The 15,561-nt window shown below is 48.5% G+C and overlaps 1 protein-coding gene across 2 annotated transcripts in view; it reads right to left on the reverse strand.

The window, feature by feature from the left end:
- Positions 1–1,511: 1,511 nt before the first annotated feature.
- ADAD1 (adenosine deaminase domain containing 1) overlaps positions 1,512–15,561 on the reverse strand; it is a 199,736-nt gene continuing 185,686 nt past the window's right edge. For both annotated transcript variants that reach the window (XM_075348944.1, XM_075348953.1), the window contains exons 11-12: positions 14,065–14,197; positions 1,512–1,962 (exon numbers count right to left, since the gene is read on the reverse strand). In XM_075348944.1, coding sequence (XP_075205059.1) covers positions 1,849–1,962; positions 14,065–14,197 — 247 coding nt within the window. In that variant the 3' untranslated portion in view covers positions 1,512–1,848. The remainder of the gene's footprint in view (positions 1,963–14,064; positions 14,198–15,561) is intronic.

The following is a 15,561-nucleotide window of genomic DNA, read 5'->3' on the forward strand; positions in this document are numbered from 1 at the left end:
GCAATTACACTTCCCAGGTCACAGATTCCTTTGATCAAGGCAGGATCATAGGTTTTTCGTAGCCAGCATAGTTATAAATATTGGGGTTTGCATCGAACCGATAATTATGGTAGATACATGTTCTGATTGTGCTTACAAGTGGAAGAACATGCATATATTTTCAGAATTGTGAAGACCGCCTATGAGCGCCACATTAATATCACTCAATGGATCTCGTTATCCATGCCATGTTTCATCCCTATATAGAATGATAGGAATAGAATTGTGGTAAGGAACAACCACAATATCTTCCGCCTGGTACCTCCAGGGGCGAAGATATCCTGTAATTTGGGAGATCTCTTAAAATTCTGAAGGGCCGATTACATGCCACAAACAGCACTTGTAGTTCGCCGGTACAGGATGTGTATCGGGTAACCATACACATATGGAGGAACGTCCGCTGTCAGCCGCTTCTCAAAGGCAGCGCGATGACCAATCAGAGGCAAGCGGGTCCTGCCTTTGAGGTCAGTGCGCTGGCAGCGGAAGCTCCAGCATCGGTTGCGATGGTTACCTGATACACATCATGTACCGGTGAACTGCAAGAACCAGGAGGCCGGCGAGGAAACAGGAGGTAAGGTAAGCATAATTTGTGTGTGTCTGTTTGTGTGTGTGTGTGGAATGGCACAATAGGGGACCAGGATGGGACATTGAACAAGTTGTGGAATGAATTGTCTGAGCTTGCATTATTGTGGTTTCCTATGGGAAATTTTGCTTTGCTAGAGGACTAACTAGGTTTACAAGCACACTCCCAAACAGGATTGTTCTTGTAAACCAAGGTTGCACTGTATATATATATATATATATATATATATATATATATATTCCATAAGATGGAATTGGGTGTGTATATACTATACGCTGATTGTTAGATCCTAATCGGCCTAGAAGTGAAATTCACCATTGTCTCGTCCATCAATCGTCAGTCAGTTGATTATTGCCCTGATGATTGGGGCAGAGGAGTGCTGTTCGTGACAAATTGGTGGCAGCGGTGGGATATCTGTGTGACCATCCTGGCTGTCTCCATGGCAATAATATGACCAATATTGTGGGCTATAGGCAGTGGATAAAAGCATTATTGGCCAATCAAAATTACTGTGAATTACACTATCAAATAATAACAGTGTAATTACCCATTCAATTCATTGTTGGCAGGTGTGGGTGTTATTACAATACACACACAGAAAATAAATTCTGTATAACAAAACATGTGTAATTGCAATCATTTTTAGGGTGAAATACTTTGTTTTCTGGAACAATTTCAAGGGTGCCAACACTTTCGGCCATGACTATGTCAGCCTGTAATGTATGCAATAAGAATGTAATATATATGCAACTTTCTTCACATGTACAGCACCATGGAATTAATGGCACCTTAAAAATATATTGTAAAGCAACATTTTTTTAAAAGATCAGCGACCAATTAATGAACTTAATTTAATTAATGATCACAACTCTTAAAAAATTTAACAAGAAACACCAACAAAATCAACATGAAACTTTTGTATTTGGTTAAAGAAAAGGGACAAACACGGGTATACAAATGTTATTACTTCTATAATACGTACATAAAACAACAGTTTCTAGAAATGTGGAACATAAGTGGCTTGATTCCAGCAATTAAATGAAAAATAAAACAAAAATAAAAACAATATCAATAACTGGTTTTTGTATTTAGGATTTAAACTGTTCAGAGGAAAACCTTTTTTTCCCAGGAGGTTTTTTTTTTTTTTTTTTAGCATTACCATACAGTAAACAGGCAAATAATAACATAGGAGTGAAGGTGACATGTAAATTATTTCAGTTCTAGGATTACATTTTGAAGCTTTCAATAGTTTTCGGCTTAACAATCCAAGCCCCCAATCCTTGTTGCTCAAAATAGGACTTCAGCAAGCACTTTGCTTCTTGGTAAGACCCAGAGAGATTCTGTAGGATAAAATCACATTTGAAAATGTTAAAATTGTTATAAAGCAATACTACCACAGAATAGGCTTTTGATTGACAAACTAACCCCTTTCCAACATTGGAAGAACTGACACGAGCTGTCTGTGTCCTGCATTATCACTGCAGGAGCTCAGTTAAAATCAAGTTCTTACAGCAACAGCTAGAGTTTTTGCCAGCCCCCTTTTGGGTTGTGTAGCCTTCTGGATGCCGCAGTCAACAGCAAATGCGGCATCCTGAGGGTTGTATGAGTGAGGAGGCTCCCTTACCCCATCAGTCCCCCACAAGGAACACGTTTACAGGGAGCCAATATTTGTCATGACAACTCTGTGTCAAAAAATGATCTCTGGATCCGTCAGGTACATTAGCAGGGTCTAAGAGGTCTAATTGTCACTGTAACACGGATAGGTCTAAAACCTTGCAATAATCTGGCATATTTCTTGTACTGCATGGTGAATGATGTAAAAAAAAAAAATAGCAGGGTCTGCTATTTCTCTAATTAAAGAACAACTTTTTTCTTAACAAGAAGTACAACAGCGTAAAGAAAAAAATATATATAAACACCAGAATTGCAGGTTTTTTTGGGGCACTGCAACAATATAAAAAAAATTGTAATAACAGGTGATCAAAACAATGCATATACCCCAAAAAATATCAATAAAAACATCAGCTTGGGGCGCAAAAAAACAAGCCCTCACAAAGCTCCATATCTCAAAAATTGAAAACATTATGGCTCTCTGAAAGTCGTGACATAAGCAAAAAATTTTTTTTTTAACCACTTAAATAAATAAAAACTATTAATGCTTTGTATCTACATAATCGTACTGCCAGGTCAGCTTTATGGCAAAATGAACGCTGGAAATAAGAAACCCAAAAAACAATTCCACTTTGTTTGCTATTTTGGAATTTTTTTCCTCACTTACTACTACATCATGTGATAAAATGGATGAGGTCATTGAAAAGTACAACTCATGCCTCAAAAAACAATCCCTCACATTGCTATAAATCGATGGAAAAAATATAACATTTTAAAAAAAGTTATGGCTCTTGGAATAAGGGGCGAAAAAACCAAAAGCGCAAAAAGAAAAAAACAAAAAACAAACAGTCCCTAAGGGGTTAAATTCTGTGAAGTACCTAAAAGGCTAGCAGACATCTTGAAAGTTGTTTTGAGCACTTTTGAGGGTGTTTTTTTTTTAAATGGTGTCACTCTTGGGTATTTTCTGTCACACAGACACCTAAAGTCACTTCTAATGTGATGTGGTCTCTAAAAAAACGGATTTTTGTGTACTCACCGTAAAATCGTTTTCTCTTAGCCATCATTGGGGGGACACAGGACCATGAATGTTATGCTGCTTATCCACAGGAGGACACTAAGTAGATGCAAAGATGTTAGTTCCTCCCCTGCAGTATACACCCCCTGGCCCAGCCAGGCTACTTCAGTTTTAGTACACAAGCAGTAGGAGAACAAGTAACAAAAACCGTGAGTGAATATTCATAACAAAAAGGTACTGAGAAAGAAAAAACTAAGGCCCAAGAGGGCAACAGGAAGGGTGCTGTGTCCCCCAATGATGGCTAGGAGAAAACGATTTTACGGTGAGTACACAAAAATCCGTTTTTCTCTGACGCCTCATTGGAGGACACAGGACCATGGGACGTCCTAAAGAAGTCCTGGGTGGGTAAACAATAAACAACGCAACCCAAGGACTAGGAACCAGTCCCAGATAGCCAGGAGCGCCTACTGAGATAGGTGCTCCACTGTCGTTTGCAGAATTTTCCTACCTAGGTTCGCCTCAGCCGAAGCCTTGGTATGGACTCGGTAATGCTTTGAAACCGTATGCAGGCTAGACCAGGTCGCAGCCTTACACCTCCCTGTTCCACTGAAGCCTGATTCCTTGAAGCCTGATTCCTAATGGCCCAAGAGGCGCCAACTGCTCACGTGGAATGAGTCCGCAGCCCACTAGGAATGGGCTTGAGTTGCAAGCGGTAGACTTCCTGGATCGCAGAGCGAATCCAGCGAGCCAGCGTTGCCTATGAAGCTGCCTGTCCTTTCTTAGGCCTTTCAGGAATGACGAACAAGGAGTCCATGTTCCTAAAGCGGCTGTCCTGGATACGTAATATCTGAGAGCCCTCACAAGGTCTAGTGAATGTAGAGACTTTTCCACCCTATGGACTGGGTGTGGACAAAAGGAAGGCAGAACTATGTCCTCGTTCAAATGAAACTGGGAAGTAACCTTTTCGGAATCCGGAAAGGGGGGGGGGGGGAGTAGAACCACCCTGTCCTGATGAAAGTTCAGTAAGGGTTCGCGACAAGAGAGTGCTGCCAGTTCCGAAACTTGTCTGATGGACATAATCGCCACTAGGAATGTTACCTTCCAGGAGAGAAGAGCAAGAGAAGATTCCTTAAGAGGTTCAAAGGGGGACCTCTGGAGACCGTCCAGAACGAGATTGAGGTCCCATGGGTCCAGCGACCATTTGTACGGTGGGAATAGATGGGAAACGCCCTGAAGGAAGGTCTTGACTTGCAGATTGCAAGCTAGACGGCATTGATAGAATATTGAGAGAGATTAAACCTGCCCCTTAAAGGAGCTGAGGGCCAACCCCTTTTGCAACCTGACTGCAAAAAATCAAGAATTCTGGGGATCGCCAGAGGCATAGGTTGGACATTAGATTCCCTGCACTGGGAAAGGAAAGTTTTCCACGTACGGTGGTAAATACGGGATGAAGGCCGGCTTTCGGGCACTGATCATGGTGGAGATGACCGCGGGAGAGAATCTCGCTCTTGTTAAAGTCCAGGTCTCAATGGCCAGGTCAACTTCAGGGTTCTGGAGTTCTGATGGGAAATGGGCCCTTGGGTCAGAAGGTCTGGGATGCTTAAGAGGTGCGCTTGGGCCAGGCCGGTACTATTAGTATCACCGGGACTCCTTCTGCCTTGATCTTCCTGATTACTCGCGGCAGCAGGGGCAGAGGCGAAAAACATGTAAGGTAGACGGAAGCGACTTCAGGAGGATATTAGAGCATCCGCGCCGATGGACTGTGGATCACGTGACCTGGCTAAGAACGCGGGTACCTTTGCGTTCAACCTTGAGGCCATTAGATCCACGTCTGGTGTACCTCAGCGAGTGCAGATGTGTGGGAACACTTCTGGGTGGAGAAACCACTCTCCGGCGGCCAGGCCTTGGCGACTTAGAAGGTCCGCTGCCCAGTTCTCTACTCCCAGTATGTGTACCGTTGAAACCACAGACCCAGTCGATTCGGCCCAGGTGAGGATCCTGAGAACCTCGAGATAAGCGGTCTTGCTGCTGGTACCTCCCTGTTGATTGACATAGGCCACAGCTGTTGCATTGTCCAATTGGACCAGAATCAGACGACCTACTAGCAGATGGGGGGGGGAACGACCTGAGCGCGAGAAAGATCGCGCTGATTTTCAAGATGATTTCTGGGAAGGGAAGACTCCTGGGGTGTCCAACGTCCCCAAGCAGTGTGGAGCCAGTACGCTGCTCCCCAGCCTAAGAGGCTGGCGTCCATGGTCAGGAGTTGCCAGTCCACTTGGGAGAGAAAATCTCCCTCTCGATATGGAAGAGGGCCGAAGCCACCAGCAAAGCGCATACCTGACTGAAGGCGTCAGGTGAAAAGTTCGTCCAGGGAAAAGGGGCTCTTGTCCCAGGCAGCTAGAAGCTGCAGTGGGCGATGGTGTGGCTAAGCGAGCAGCACAGCCTCTATAGCCACCGCTATCCTACCTAGCACTCTCATACTGAATTGTATGGAGCAAGAGGAGTACGTAGAAGGCAGTGTACCGCTTGTTGTAGAGCAGTCGCCTTGTTTTGAGGGAGAAATATCAAGCCCCGAAGGGTGTCCAGGGACATTCCCAGGGAGGTGACGGATTTTGACGGGACCGGGGATGATTTGACTGGAGTCAGAAGCCACCCTAAGTGGGATAGGGTGCCCACAGAGATCTGCACGCTGGTTGAGCCCTTGATGAGGAGGTCATCCAAGCAAGACAGAACAGCCACTCTCCTGGCGTGAAGGGCACTCATGGCGGTCGCCATGACCTTAGTGAAAACCCTTGGTGCTGTGGCAGGGCCGAGGGTAGGGCTAGAAATGAAAAAAGTCCTGAACCGCGAAGCGGAGGAACTTTTGGTGAGCTGGGGCGATGGGTATGTGCAGGTACGCGTCCATGATAGCTATGGAGGCAAGGAATTCTCCTTCGACCATAGAGGTAATAATGGACCCTAGGAACTCCTTTCTGAATCTCCTTACGTGCACATGTTTTCTCAGGTGTTAGAGGTCCAGGATGGGTCAAACTGATCCGTCCTTTTTTGGGGACCACAAAGAGGTTGGAATAGAAGGCCTTGAACCTCTCGCCGTCCGGAACAGGTACTATCACCCCCGCCGTTTGGAGGGCGTGGATTGCTGAGGAGAAGGCATCGAAGTGTTTTGGAGCCTTTGGGGGGTTTGAGAGAAAAGACCGACCCGGGGATCGGGTGCGGAATTCAATGTAGTAACCGGAAGACACAAGGTCTCGCACCCATTTGTGGTCTGAGGCGGCAGCCCCGATGGAGGAGGACGAGACTCCTCGGTCTTTGTATAGACTGCCAGGACGAGGTGGACTTGGGGAGGGCTGAGAAGGTCGGGCCCTGCGTGTCTAGTAAAAAATATCCTGGGCTAGAGTTGGGGGAGGCAGGTACTCTTTTCCTCCCGTGGCGTCAGAAAAAAAAGAGCATGTCCAGACGATTGCTAAACCATCGGTCTGGAAAGGAGTACTGTGAGAGGCTTCTTAGGTACTGAGTCCGCTCTCCATTATCGGAACCAGAGGGCCTTACGGATGGCTATGGTATTTGAGGCGGCATAAACTGAGCAGGTAGCAGCATCGAGGGAGGCATGCATGAGATACTCCGCCGCCACAGCAATGTGAACTGTTACTTCTGTGAGGGTCTGAGGAAAACTGGTATTCCTGGTGCCTGTGCGACCCACACAGGTGAGAGGGACCCGCGGCCTCAAGGCGGAGCGATCGAGCTGCTCCACTTGTCTGTCGGGTCCTTGGAGGAGGATCCATCAAGTAAAAGACAGGAGGGTCTTTCAGGTAGGCGGGAGGCCGGGGGAGGGGGTGCGGGGTCCACCGAGGGAGGATTGGCCCAGCCCTTAGAGACAGCTAAGCCAAGGGGGTACCGGGACTCCATGCGTTTACGGATACCGAAGCGTCGGCAAAAACCTTTTTTTTATTGAGGTTTCTTCACTCTTCTAAAGGAGACCGCATAGTCAGTAGTAGTGGATGGGAGATCTTCCACATGCAGAGTTTGGTTGATTGCTGCAATAAGGGAGTCCATCGCAGCTTGATCGCTCTGGGAGGTTGAAACCAAGGAATCATCCTGGTACAAACAGCATTTCCCTTCCTCCGGCTCCTCAGAGACCGCTGAACATGTCGGAGAACCCAAGGGAGAACCATGGAAGTCATACCCTTTTTCTGATCTGCAACCGGTGAAGCAGAGGGCTGATTCTTATCAGAAGGACCCTCTATAGAGGTGTCATCAGGCTGTGTTCTGTCCAGGGGCCCCGAGGGGTGTGAGGACGATGTTGCATAGCCAGCACCAGGTTTTGGGAACTGTGCCCATTCCGGGGGACTGGGAGCCGTAGGCTCTGGGCTGGCAGCGGTTGCTGCGGTTGTGGGGGGAAGCTACAGGGGCACCGGACTCACAGAAGGAAGAGGTGCTATCAACCCCTAGTAACTCAGCGTGGCAGGTAGTGCAGGCTGAATAATAGGCTGTACATTAGAAGTCTTATAGTTGTTGCTGTAGTTGTGCAGGGCATAAAACGTGTGACTGCAGCCCCTGGCTGATGAGCCACAAACTCTGATTGTAACGAATTATCAATGCTCTGCAGAGCTAATGTGAGAAAACAAGTGAGGATATAACTCACCCAGAATGCTGATGGCCCCTACCCCCCTTCTAACCCTGTGTCCCAGTTCCTGTGTGAAGGAGGAAGCCAGCTCTGAGAGACGCCCACAGGCTCTGATGACAACGAGAGGGAGCGATGGTCTGCAGAGCTTCTGTGTGAGGAGAGCTGCGCGCGCTTTCGTGATGGGGCGTGGCTTACCGTGTGTCGGAGAGGGCGGGGCTTAGCTCCGACAAGAACGCCGACATGAGAAAATATAATAATAAAAAAATGGTGGGAAGGGACTCCCCTTCCCCCCTCCAGCCCTGCACAACAATGGTGGACAGAAAAAAACTCTATAACTGTACAGCAGAGTCCTGGGAGCTCTTCCCCTGCCCCCGCCACCAGTGGAATGCTATGCAGGAGTCTGCAATCAGCCCATGTGAATCCAGTCAGGGAGGATCTCACCTCAGCTCCAATTCCTGTCAGGGAGGATCTCACCTCAACTCCAGTGTGGAGATTCTGACGCCTGCTGTGCCTGGTCACACTTGGTGCAGAGCGTGTATCAACTCAGAGCCTGCCAGAGGGACTGAGGAAGTTTGTCATCTGCTCTGGAAAATTGGTGCCAGTGAGAACCGTCGTCCAGTGAGTAACAGCCCATGTGAATCCAGTCAGGGAGGATCTCCCCTCAGCTCCTGTGGAGATGGCAGTCTGATGCTTGCTGCCTGGTTACGCTGGTGCAGAGCGTGTATCAACTCAGAGCCTGCCAGAGGGACTGAGGAAGCTTGTCATCTGCTCTGGGCTCTGGAAAATCGATGCCAGGAGACCCATCGTCCAGTGAGTAACAGCCCAGGATCCAGCGTCGCAGGAGGGGGTACGGGGAGGCGACACTCCGCATTCCCGCCTGTTGATGGTTTGGGAAATCGGTCCCCGAAGGAAACAGTCGCCCTCTAAAAACAAAAAATTCTTGCTGCAATAGTCTGCAGAGATGTGCCTCCTATAGACACTAAGCTAAAACTGAAGTAGCCTGGCTGAGCCAGAAGATGTATACTGCAGCAGGGTCGCCACTAGGAATTTCAGGGCCCCATACTGGCAAAATTTTTGGGCCCCCTTGAGACTCCGCCCAGGCTCCACCCCAGCCTCGCCTCCACCCCTCAAACCTTCCACACTCAACGCCATGCTTGGAAAAACGTGTAAAATATATATATATGCAGTTTCTCTCCAAAAAAACTGCATCCATTAAAGTCAATGGAGCTGGAAGCTACAGGTTATTTATAGGAGCTGTGATTGGTTGCTAAGGCAACGAAGGATATTCTTAGTATAAGAAGCTTATGTGTGAGGTAATATGATATCGGTGGAGAGACAGAGAGGGAGAAAGAGGCAGACAGGGAAAGAGACAGACAGACAGAGAGAGAGACAGAAAGACAGGGAAAGAGACAGAGACAGTGAGCCAGGAAAACAGACAAACAGAAAGAGGCAGACAGGGAAAGAGGCAGACAGGGAAAGAGGCAGAGACAAACACAGAGACAGACACAGAGACACACAGGGAAAGAAACAGACAGGGACAAACAGGAAAAGAGACACACAGACAGAGACAGACACACAGACAGAAACAGAAAGACAGAAACAGACACAAAGGAGAGAGACAGACAAGGAAAGAGACAGACAGATTGAGGCTGGGAGAGAGGGACTGTGGGAGAGAGATAGAGCAACACTGGGTACTACAGCTAGTGTATATATTATATATATATATTATATATAGAGTTATATATATACACATACATACACACACACACACACACACACGTATACATATGTACACAAACACACTGCCAAAATTGTAAGCACCCTTGCAGTTGTTCCAGATGAAGTATTTCCCTCAAAAAATTACATTACAGACATCCCTAGGGGGCACACAGACATCACTAGGGGGGGGCGCACAGACATCACTAGGGAGGCACGGACAGCAATTGCGGAACACAGACATCACTAGGAGGGCAAACATCACTGGGGGTGGTACACAGCATTAGAGGGAACACAACACTGGGGGGGATTTACAGCACTGGAGGGTGCTGCACACAGCACTGGAGGGGGCTGCACACAGCACTGTCACTGTGGGGGGCTACACAGCACTGTGGGGGGGGTCTGCACCCAGCACTGCGGGGGGGGCTGCGCACAGCACTGCGAGGGGGCTGCGCACAGCACTGGGGGGGGGGGCTGCGCACAGCACTGTGGGGGGGGCTGCGCACAGCACTGTGGGGGGTGCTGCGCACAGCACTGTGGGGGGGGCTGCACACAGCACTGTGGGGGGGGCTGCGCACAGCACTGTGGGGGGGGCTGCATACAGCCCTGGGGGGGGCTGCATACAGCACTGTGGGGGGGCTGCATACAGCACTGTGGGGGGGGCTACATACAGCACTGTGGGGGGGGCTACATACAGCACTGTGGGGGGGCTGCATACAGCACTGTGGGGGGGGGCTACATACAGCACTGTGGGGGGGCTGCATACAGCACTGACAGCACTCCAGGGGGGCTGCACACAGCACTGCGGGGGGGCTGCACACAGCACTGCAGGGGGGCTGCACACAGCACTGTGGGGGGGGCTGCGCACAGCACTGTTGGGGGGCTGCATACAGCACTGTGACGGGGGCTGCATACAGCACTGTGGGGGGGCTGCATACAGCACTGAAAGCACTGCGGGGGGGCTGCACACAGCACTGCGGGGGGGGCTGCACACAGCACTGCAGGGGGGCTGCGCACAGCACTGTGGGGGGGCTGCACACCACTGTTGGGGGGCTGCGCACAGCACTGTTGGGGGGCTGCACACAGCACTGCGGGGGGGCATGCAGACAGCACTGCGGGGGGGCCATGCACACAGCACTGCGGGGGGGCATGCACACAGCACTGCGGGGGGGGCATGCACACAGCACTGCGGGGGGGGCATGCACACAGCACTGCGGGGGGGGGGCATGCACACAGCACTGCGGGGGGGGCATGCACACAGCACTGCGGGGGGGGCATGCACACAGCACTGCGGGGGGGGGGCATGCACACAGCACTGCGGGGGGGCTGCACACAGCACTGGAGGGGGCTGCACACAGCACTGTGGGGGGGCTGCACACAGCACTGTGGGGGGGCTGCACACAGCACTGTGGGAGGGCTGCACACAGCTCTGTGGGGGGGCTGCACACAGCACTGTGGGGGAGGTTGCACACAGCACTATGGGGGGGCTGCACACTGTACTGTGGGGGGGGGGCTGCACAGCACTGTGGGGGGGGGCTGCACTCAGCACTATGGGGGGAGCTGCACACAGCACTGTGGGGGGGCTGCACACAGCACTGTGGGGGGGCTACAAACAGCACTGTGGGGGGAGGCTGCACACAGCACTGTGGGGGAGGGCTGCACACAGCACTGTTCAGGACTAGACAGCAGTGGGGAGCGGGCAGACAACACCGGAGGGCGGACTGCAGGCATGCAGCAGGTCCTGACCACATTTGTAAAATGGAAGCACCCGTGCACTGCGGCCCCCGGGAATCTGCCTGGGAGCCGCAGAACACTTCATTGCACGCCCGCGGTTTCAACCCCTGAGTTCAAGCAAGGCAGGGGCGCCGGCGATGTTCAGCTCACCGAGCGTCTACCTTTCCCAGCAGGATGCGGCTTCCTCGCCACCTCTGCGTTGCCCGCAGCAGCACTGTGACAAGGCAGAGTGATGACCTCATCACAGTGCTGTGTAATGATGCACCGCCTCCCTGCTCTGCTCCACTGCCTTGCTTCCGGCCACATGGCTAATTTGCATGCAATGCCCTAGAAGGGCTTCACCTGCAATTTAGCCGTGTGTCTGTGTGCAGCGGCTGAAACGACAACAACGATAATGATAACAAAGCTAAGTAATTACCCCGGCCTGTCCGGGCCCCCTCTCTTCACCGGGCCCCCTACACCAGGCACAGTAGTAATGCCCTGATGGTGGCTCTGTACTGCAGGGGAGAAGCTAACATCTTTGCGCCTACTTAGTGTCCTCCTATGGATAAGCAGCATAACACCCATGGTCCTGTGTCCACCAATGAGGCGTCAGAGAAAAATTGGTTTGATAAATTTTGTTGGAAAAATAAACAATTGCTGATAAGCTTTTAACGCTTCTACGTACCTAACAAGAAAAAAATAGTTTGAAAAATTGTGCTGATGTAAAATAGACATGTGGAAAATGTTATGTATTAACTAACAATTTTGTGTGGTTAAAAATTCAAAGTTTGAAAATGGTGAATTTTTCACATTTTATGTAAAATGTTCGATATTTTCATGAAACCCCCCACCAATCATATTGACCTAAATTTACCACTAACATGAAGTAAAACAGGTCATGAAAAAAATCTCAGAATCATTGGACTATATTGAAGCATCCTGGAGTAATTACCACAAAGTGACGCTGGTCAGAATGGCAAAGTTTGGCCAGGTCAGGAAGGTGAAAACAGGCGTGGGAATGAAGGGAGAAAAACAAAAAGCCAGCACCCAATGTGCACTTCAGCACAAAATATTCCAAACTGTACTTATTGTAATTTTTTTTTTTTTTTTTTTTTTATTTTTTAGCAGTTCTACTATTCATATGTGAGGCCGTATGGCACATTTTATAAAAATATTTTAGTGTAGGACTGCCTCAAATGAGATTTGCCGTGACGTGGCGAGGCAGCTCAAGAAATTGCAATTTTTTGCCAAAAATCTCAAAATTTTTATAATAAGTACAGTGGAATGTTTAGTGCTGAAGTGCACATTTGGTGCTGGCTTTTTGTTTTTTCTTCATTGAATTGGTCGGTGGTTGACCTCCACCTTGCTATGCACCCCAATTTGGGATGTATTCCATCTGTCTAGATTTTGGCGGTTGGTGACTGTTCACATTAAGTCATCAGGCTTTGTCCACAGGCTATTTACTTCATGCAGCATTTGCTTGGACCTGTCCCGCCCACAGCCATGACTCAGTCATGGGTACGGGATTGAAATAGACCAGGTGAGTGCTGCTGAGAGCAGTTCTACTATTCATATGTGAGGCCGTATGGCACATTTTATAAAAATATTTTAGTGTAGGACTGCCTCAAATGAGATTTGCCGTGACGTGGCGAAGCAGCTCAAGAAATTGCAATTTTTTGCCAAAAATCTCAAAATTTTTATAATAAGTACAGTTTGGAATGTTTAGTGCTGAAGTGCACATTTGGTGCTGGCTTTTTGTTTTTTCTTCATTGAATTGGTCGGTGGTTGACCTCCACCTTGCTATGCACCCCAATTTGGGATGTATTCCATCTGTCTAGATTTTGGCGGTTGGTGACTGTTCACATTAAGTCATCAGGCTTTGTCCACAGGCTATTTACTTCATGCAGCATTTGCTTGGACCTGTCCCGCCCACAGCCATGACTCAGTCATGGGTACGGGATTGAAATAGACCAGGTGAGTGCTGCTGAGAGCAGTTCTACTATTCATATGTGAGGCCGTATGGCACATTTTATAAAAATATTTTAGTGTAGGACTGCCTCAAATGAGATTTGCCGTGACGTGGCGAGGCAGCTCAAGAAATTGCAATTTTTTGCCAAAAATCTCAAAATTTTTATAATAAGTACAGTTTGGAATGTTTAGTGCTGAGGTGCACATTTGGTGCTGGCTTTTTGTTTTTTCTTCATTGAATTGGTCGGTGGTTGACCTCCACCTTGCTATGCACCCCAATTTGGGATGTATTCCATCTGTCTAGATTTTGGCGGTTGGTGACTGTTCACATTAAGTCATCAGGCTTTGTCCACAGGCTATTTACTTCATGCAGCATTTGCTTGGACCTGTCCCGCCCACAGCCATGACTCAGTCATGGGTACGGGATTGAAATAGACCAGGTGAGTGCTGCTGAGAGCAGTTCTACTATTCATATGTGAGGCCGTATGGCACATTTTATAAAAATATTTTAGTGTAGGACTGCCTCAAATGAGATTTGCCGTGACGTGGCGAGGCAGCTCAAGAAATTGCAATTTTTTGCCAAAAATCTCAAAATTTTTATAATAAGTACAGTTTGGAATGTTTAGTGCTGAAGTGCACATTTGGTGCTGGCTTTTTGTTTTTTCTTCTTTGTGGGAATGAAGGGGCATAAAAAATTATACACAATAAAAAATAAATAAATAGATAAATAAAAATTGGAGTCAACAGTACTACTACATTCACTGCAAATGTATTAGAAGCATATCTGCTTACCTTTGCTTCACGATAATAGAGACCATGAAACACATCATCTTTTTTTGCTTCCTTTACAAGTAAGTTGAAGCGACTTAACATTGCAGCTTTGCAAAGACGACTTGCCATTGAGGGACCACTTTTAAACGGCGAGCTACAAGCAATACAAAAAAAAAATATTTTCATCAAATTAAGATTTCAAAAAGGTTTTCTGTAACCTCACGTTTATCTTTACTATTAACCAGTGGCGTAACTAGAGTTTGATGGGCCCTGGTGCAAAATTTGGACCGGGGCCCCCCCTCCAAGTACACTGACACTTAGGGTACGGGATAATGACACCGACACTCGGGGTACAGGATAATGATGCTGACACTTGGCTCCTACCCTCAGCACCCAGATTTCCCATGATCTGAAATCCATCTTGCCCTCGGCACCCAGATTTCCCATATCAGAGCATAGGAAAGCTGGGTGCTGAGAGATGTACAGCAGAGCATGGGAAAGCTGGGTGCTGAGAGATGTACAGCAGAGCATGGGAAAGCTGGGTGCTGAGAGATGTACAGCAGAGCATGGGAAAGCTGGGTGCTGAGGGAAGAAGGGAATTTTGTTTACTTACCGTAAATTCCTTTTCTTCTAGCTCCAATTGGGAGACCCAGACAATTGGGTGTATAGCTATGCCTCCGGAGGCCACACAAAGTATTACACTAAAAGTGTAAAGCCCCTCCCCTTCAGCCTATACACCCCCCGTACTGCTACGGGCTCATCAGTTTTGGTGCAAAAGCCAGAAGGAGGAAAAAATTATAAACTGGTTTAAAGGAAATTCAATCCGAAGGAATATCGGAGAACTGAAACCATTTAACATGAACAACATGTGTATACAAAAAACAGGGGCGGGTGCTGGGTCTCCCAATTGGAGCTAGAAGAAAAGGAATTTACGGTAAGTAAACAAAATTCCCTTCTTCTTTGTCGCTCCTAATTGGGAGACCCAGACAATTGGGACGTCCAAAAGCAGTCCCTGGGTGGGTAAATAATACCTCATAATAGAGCCGTAACGGCTCCGTCCTACAGGTGGGCAACTGCCGCCTGAAGGACTCGCCTACCTAGGCTGGCATCTGCCGAAGCATAGGTATGCATCTGATAGTGTTTCGTGAAAGTGTGCAGGCTCGACCAGGTAGTTGCCTGACACATCTGCTGAGCCGTAGCCTGGTGTCGCAAGGCCCAGGACGCTCCCACGGCCCTGGTAGAATGGGCCTTCAGTCCTGAGGGAACCGGAAGCCCCGAGGAACGGTAAGCTTCGAGAATTGGTTCCTTGATCCACCGAGCCAGGGTTGATTTGGAAGCTTGTGTCCCTTTACGCTGGCCAGCGACAAGGACAAAGAGAGCATCGGAGCGGCGCAGGGGCGCCGTACGAGAAATGTAGAGTCTGAGTGCTCTCACCAGATCTAACAAGTGCAAATCCTTATCACATTGGTGAACTGGATGAGGACAAAACGAGGGTAAGGAGATGTCCTGATTGAGATG

Source organism: Anomaloglossus baeobatrachus, chromosome 1 (genome assembly GCF_048569485.1).
Source record: "Anomaloglossus baeobatrachus isolate aAnoBae1 chromosome 1, aAnoBae1.hap1, whole genome shotgun sequence".
In the NCBI taxonomy this organism is placed as follows: domain Eukaryota; kingdom Metazoa; phylum Chordata; class Amphibia; order Anura; family Aromobatidae; genus Anomaloglossus; species Anomaloglossus baeobatrachus.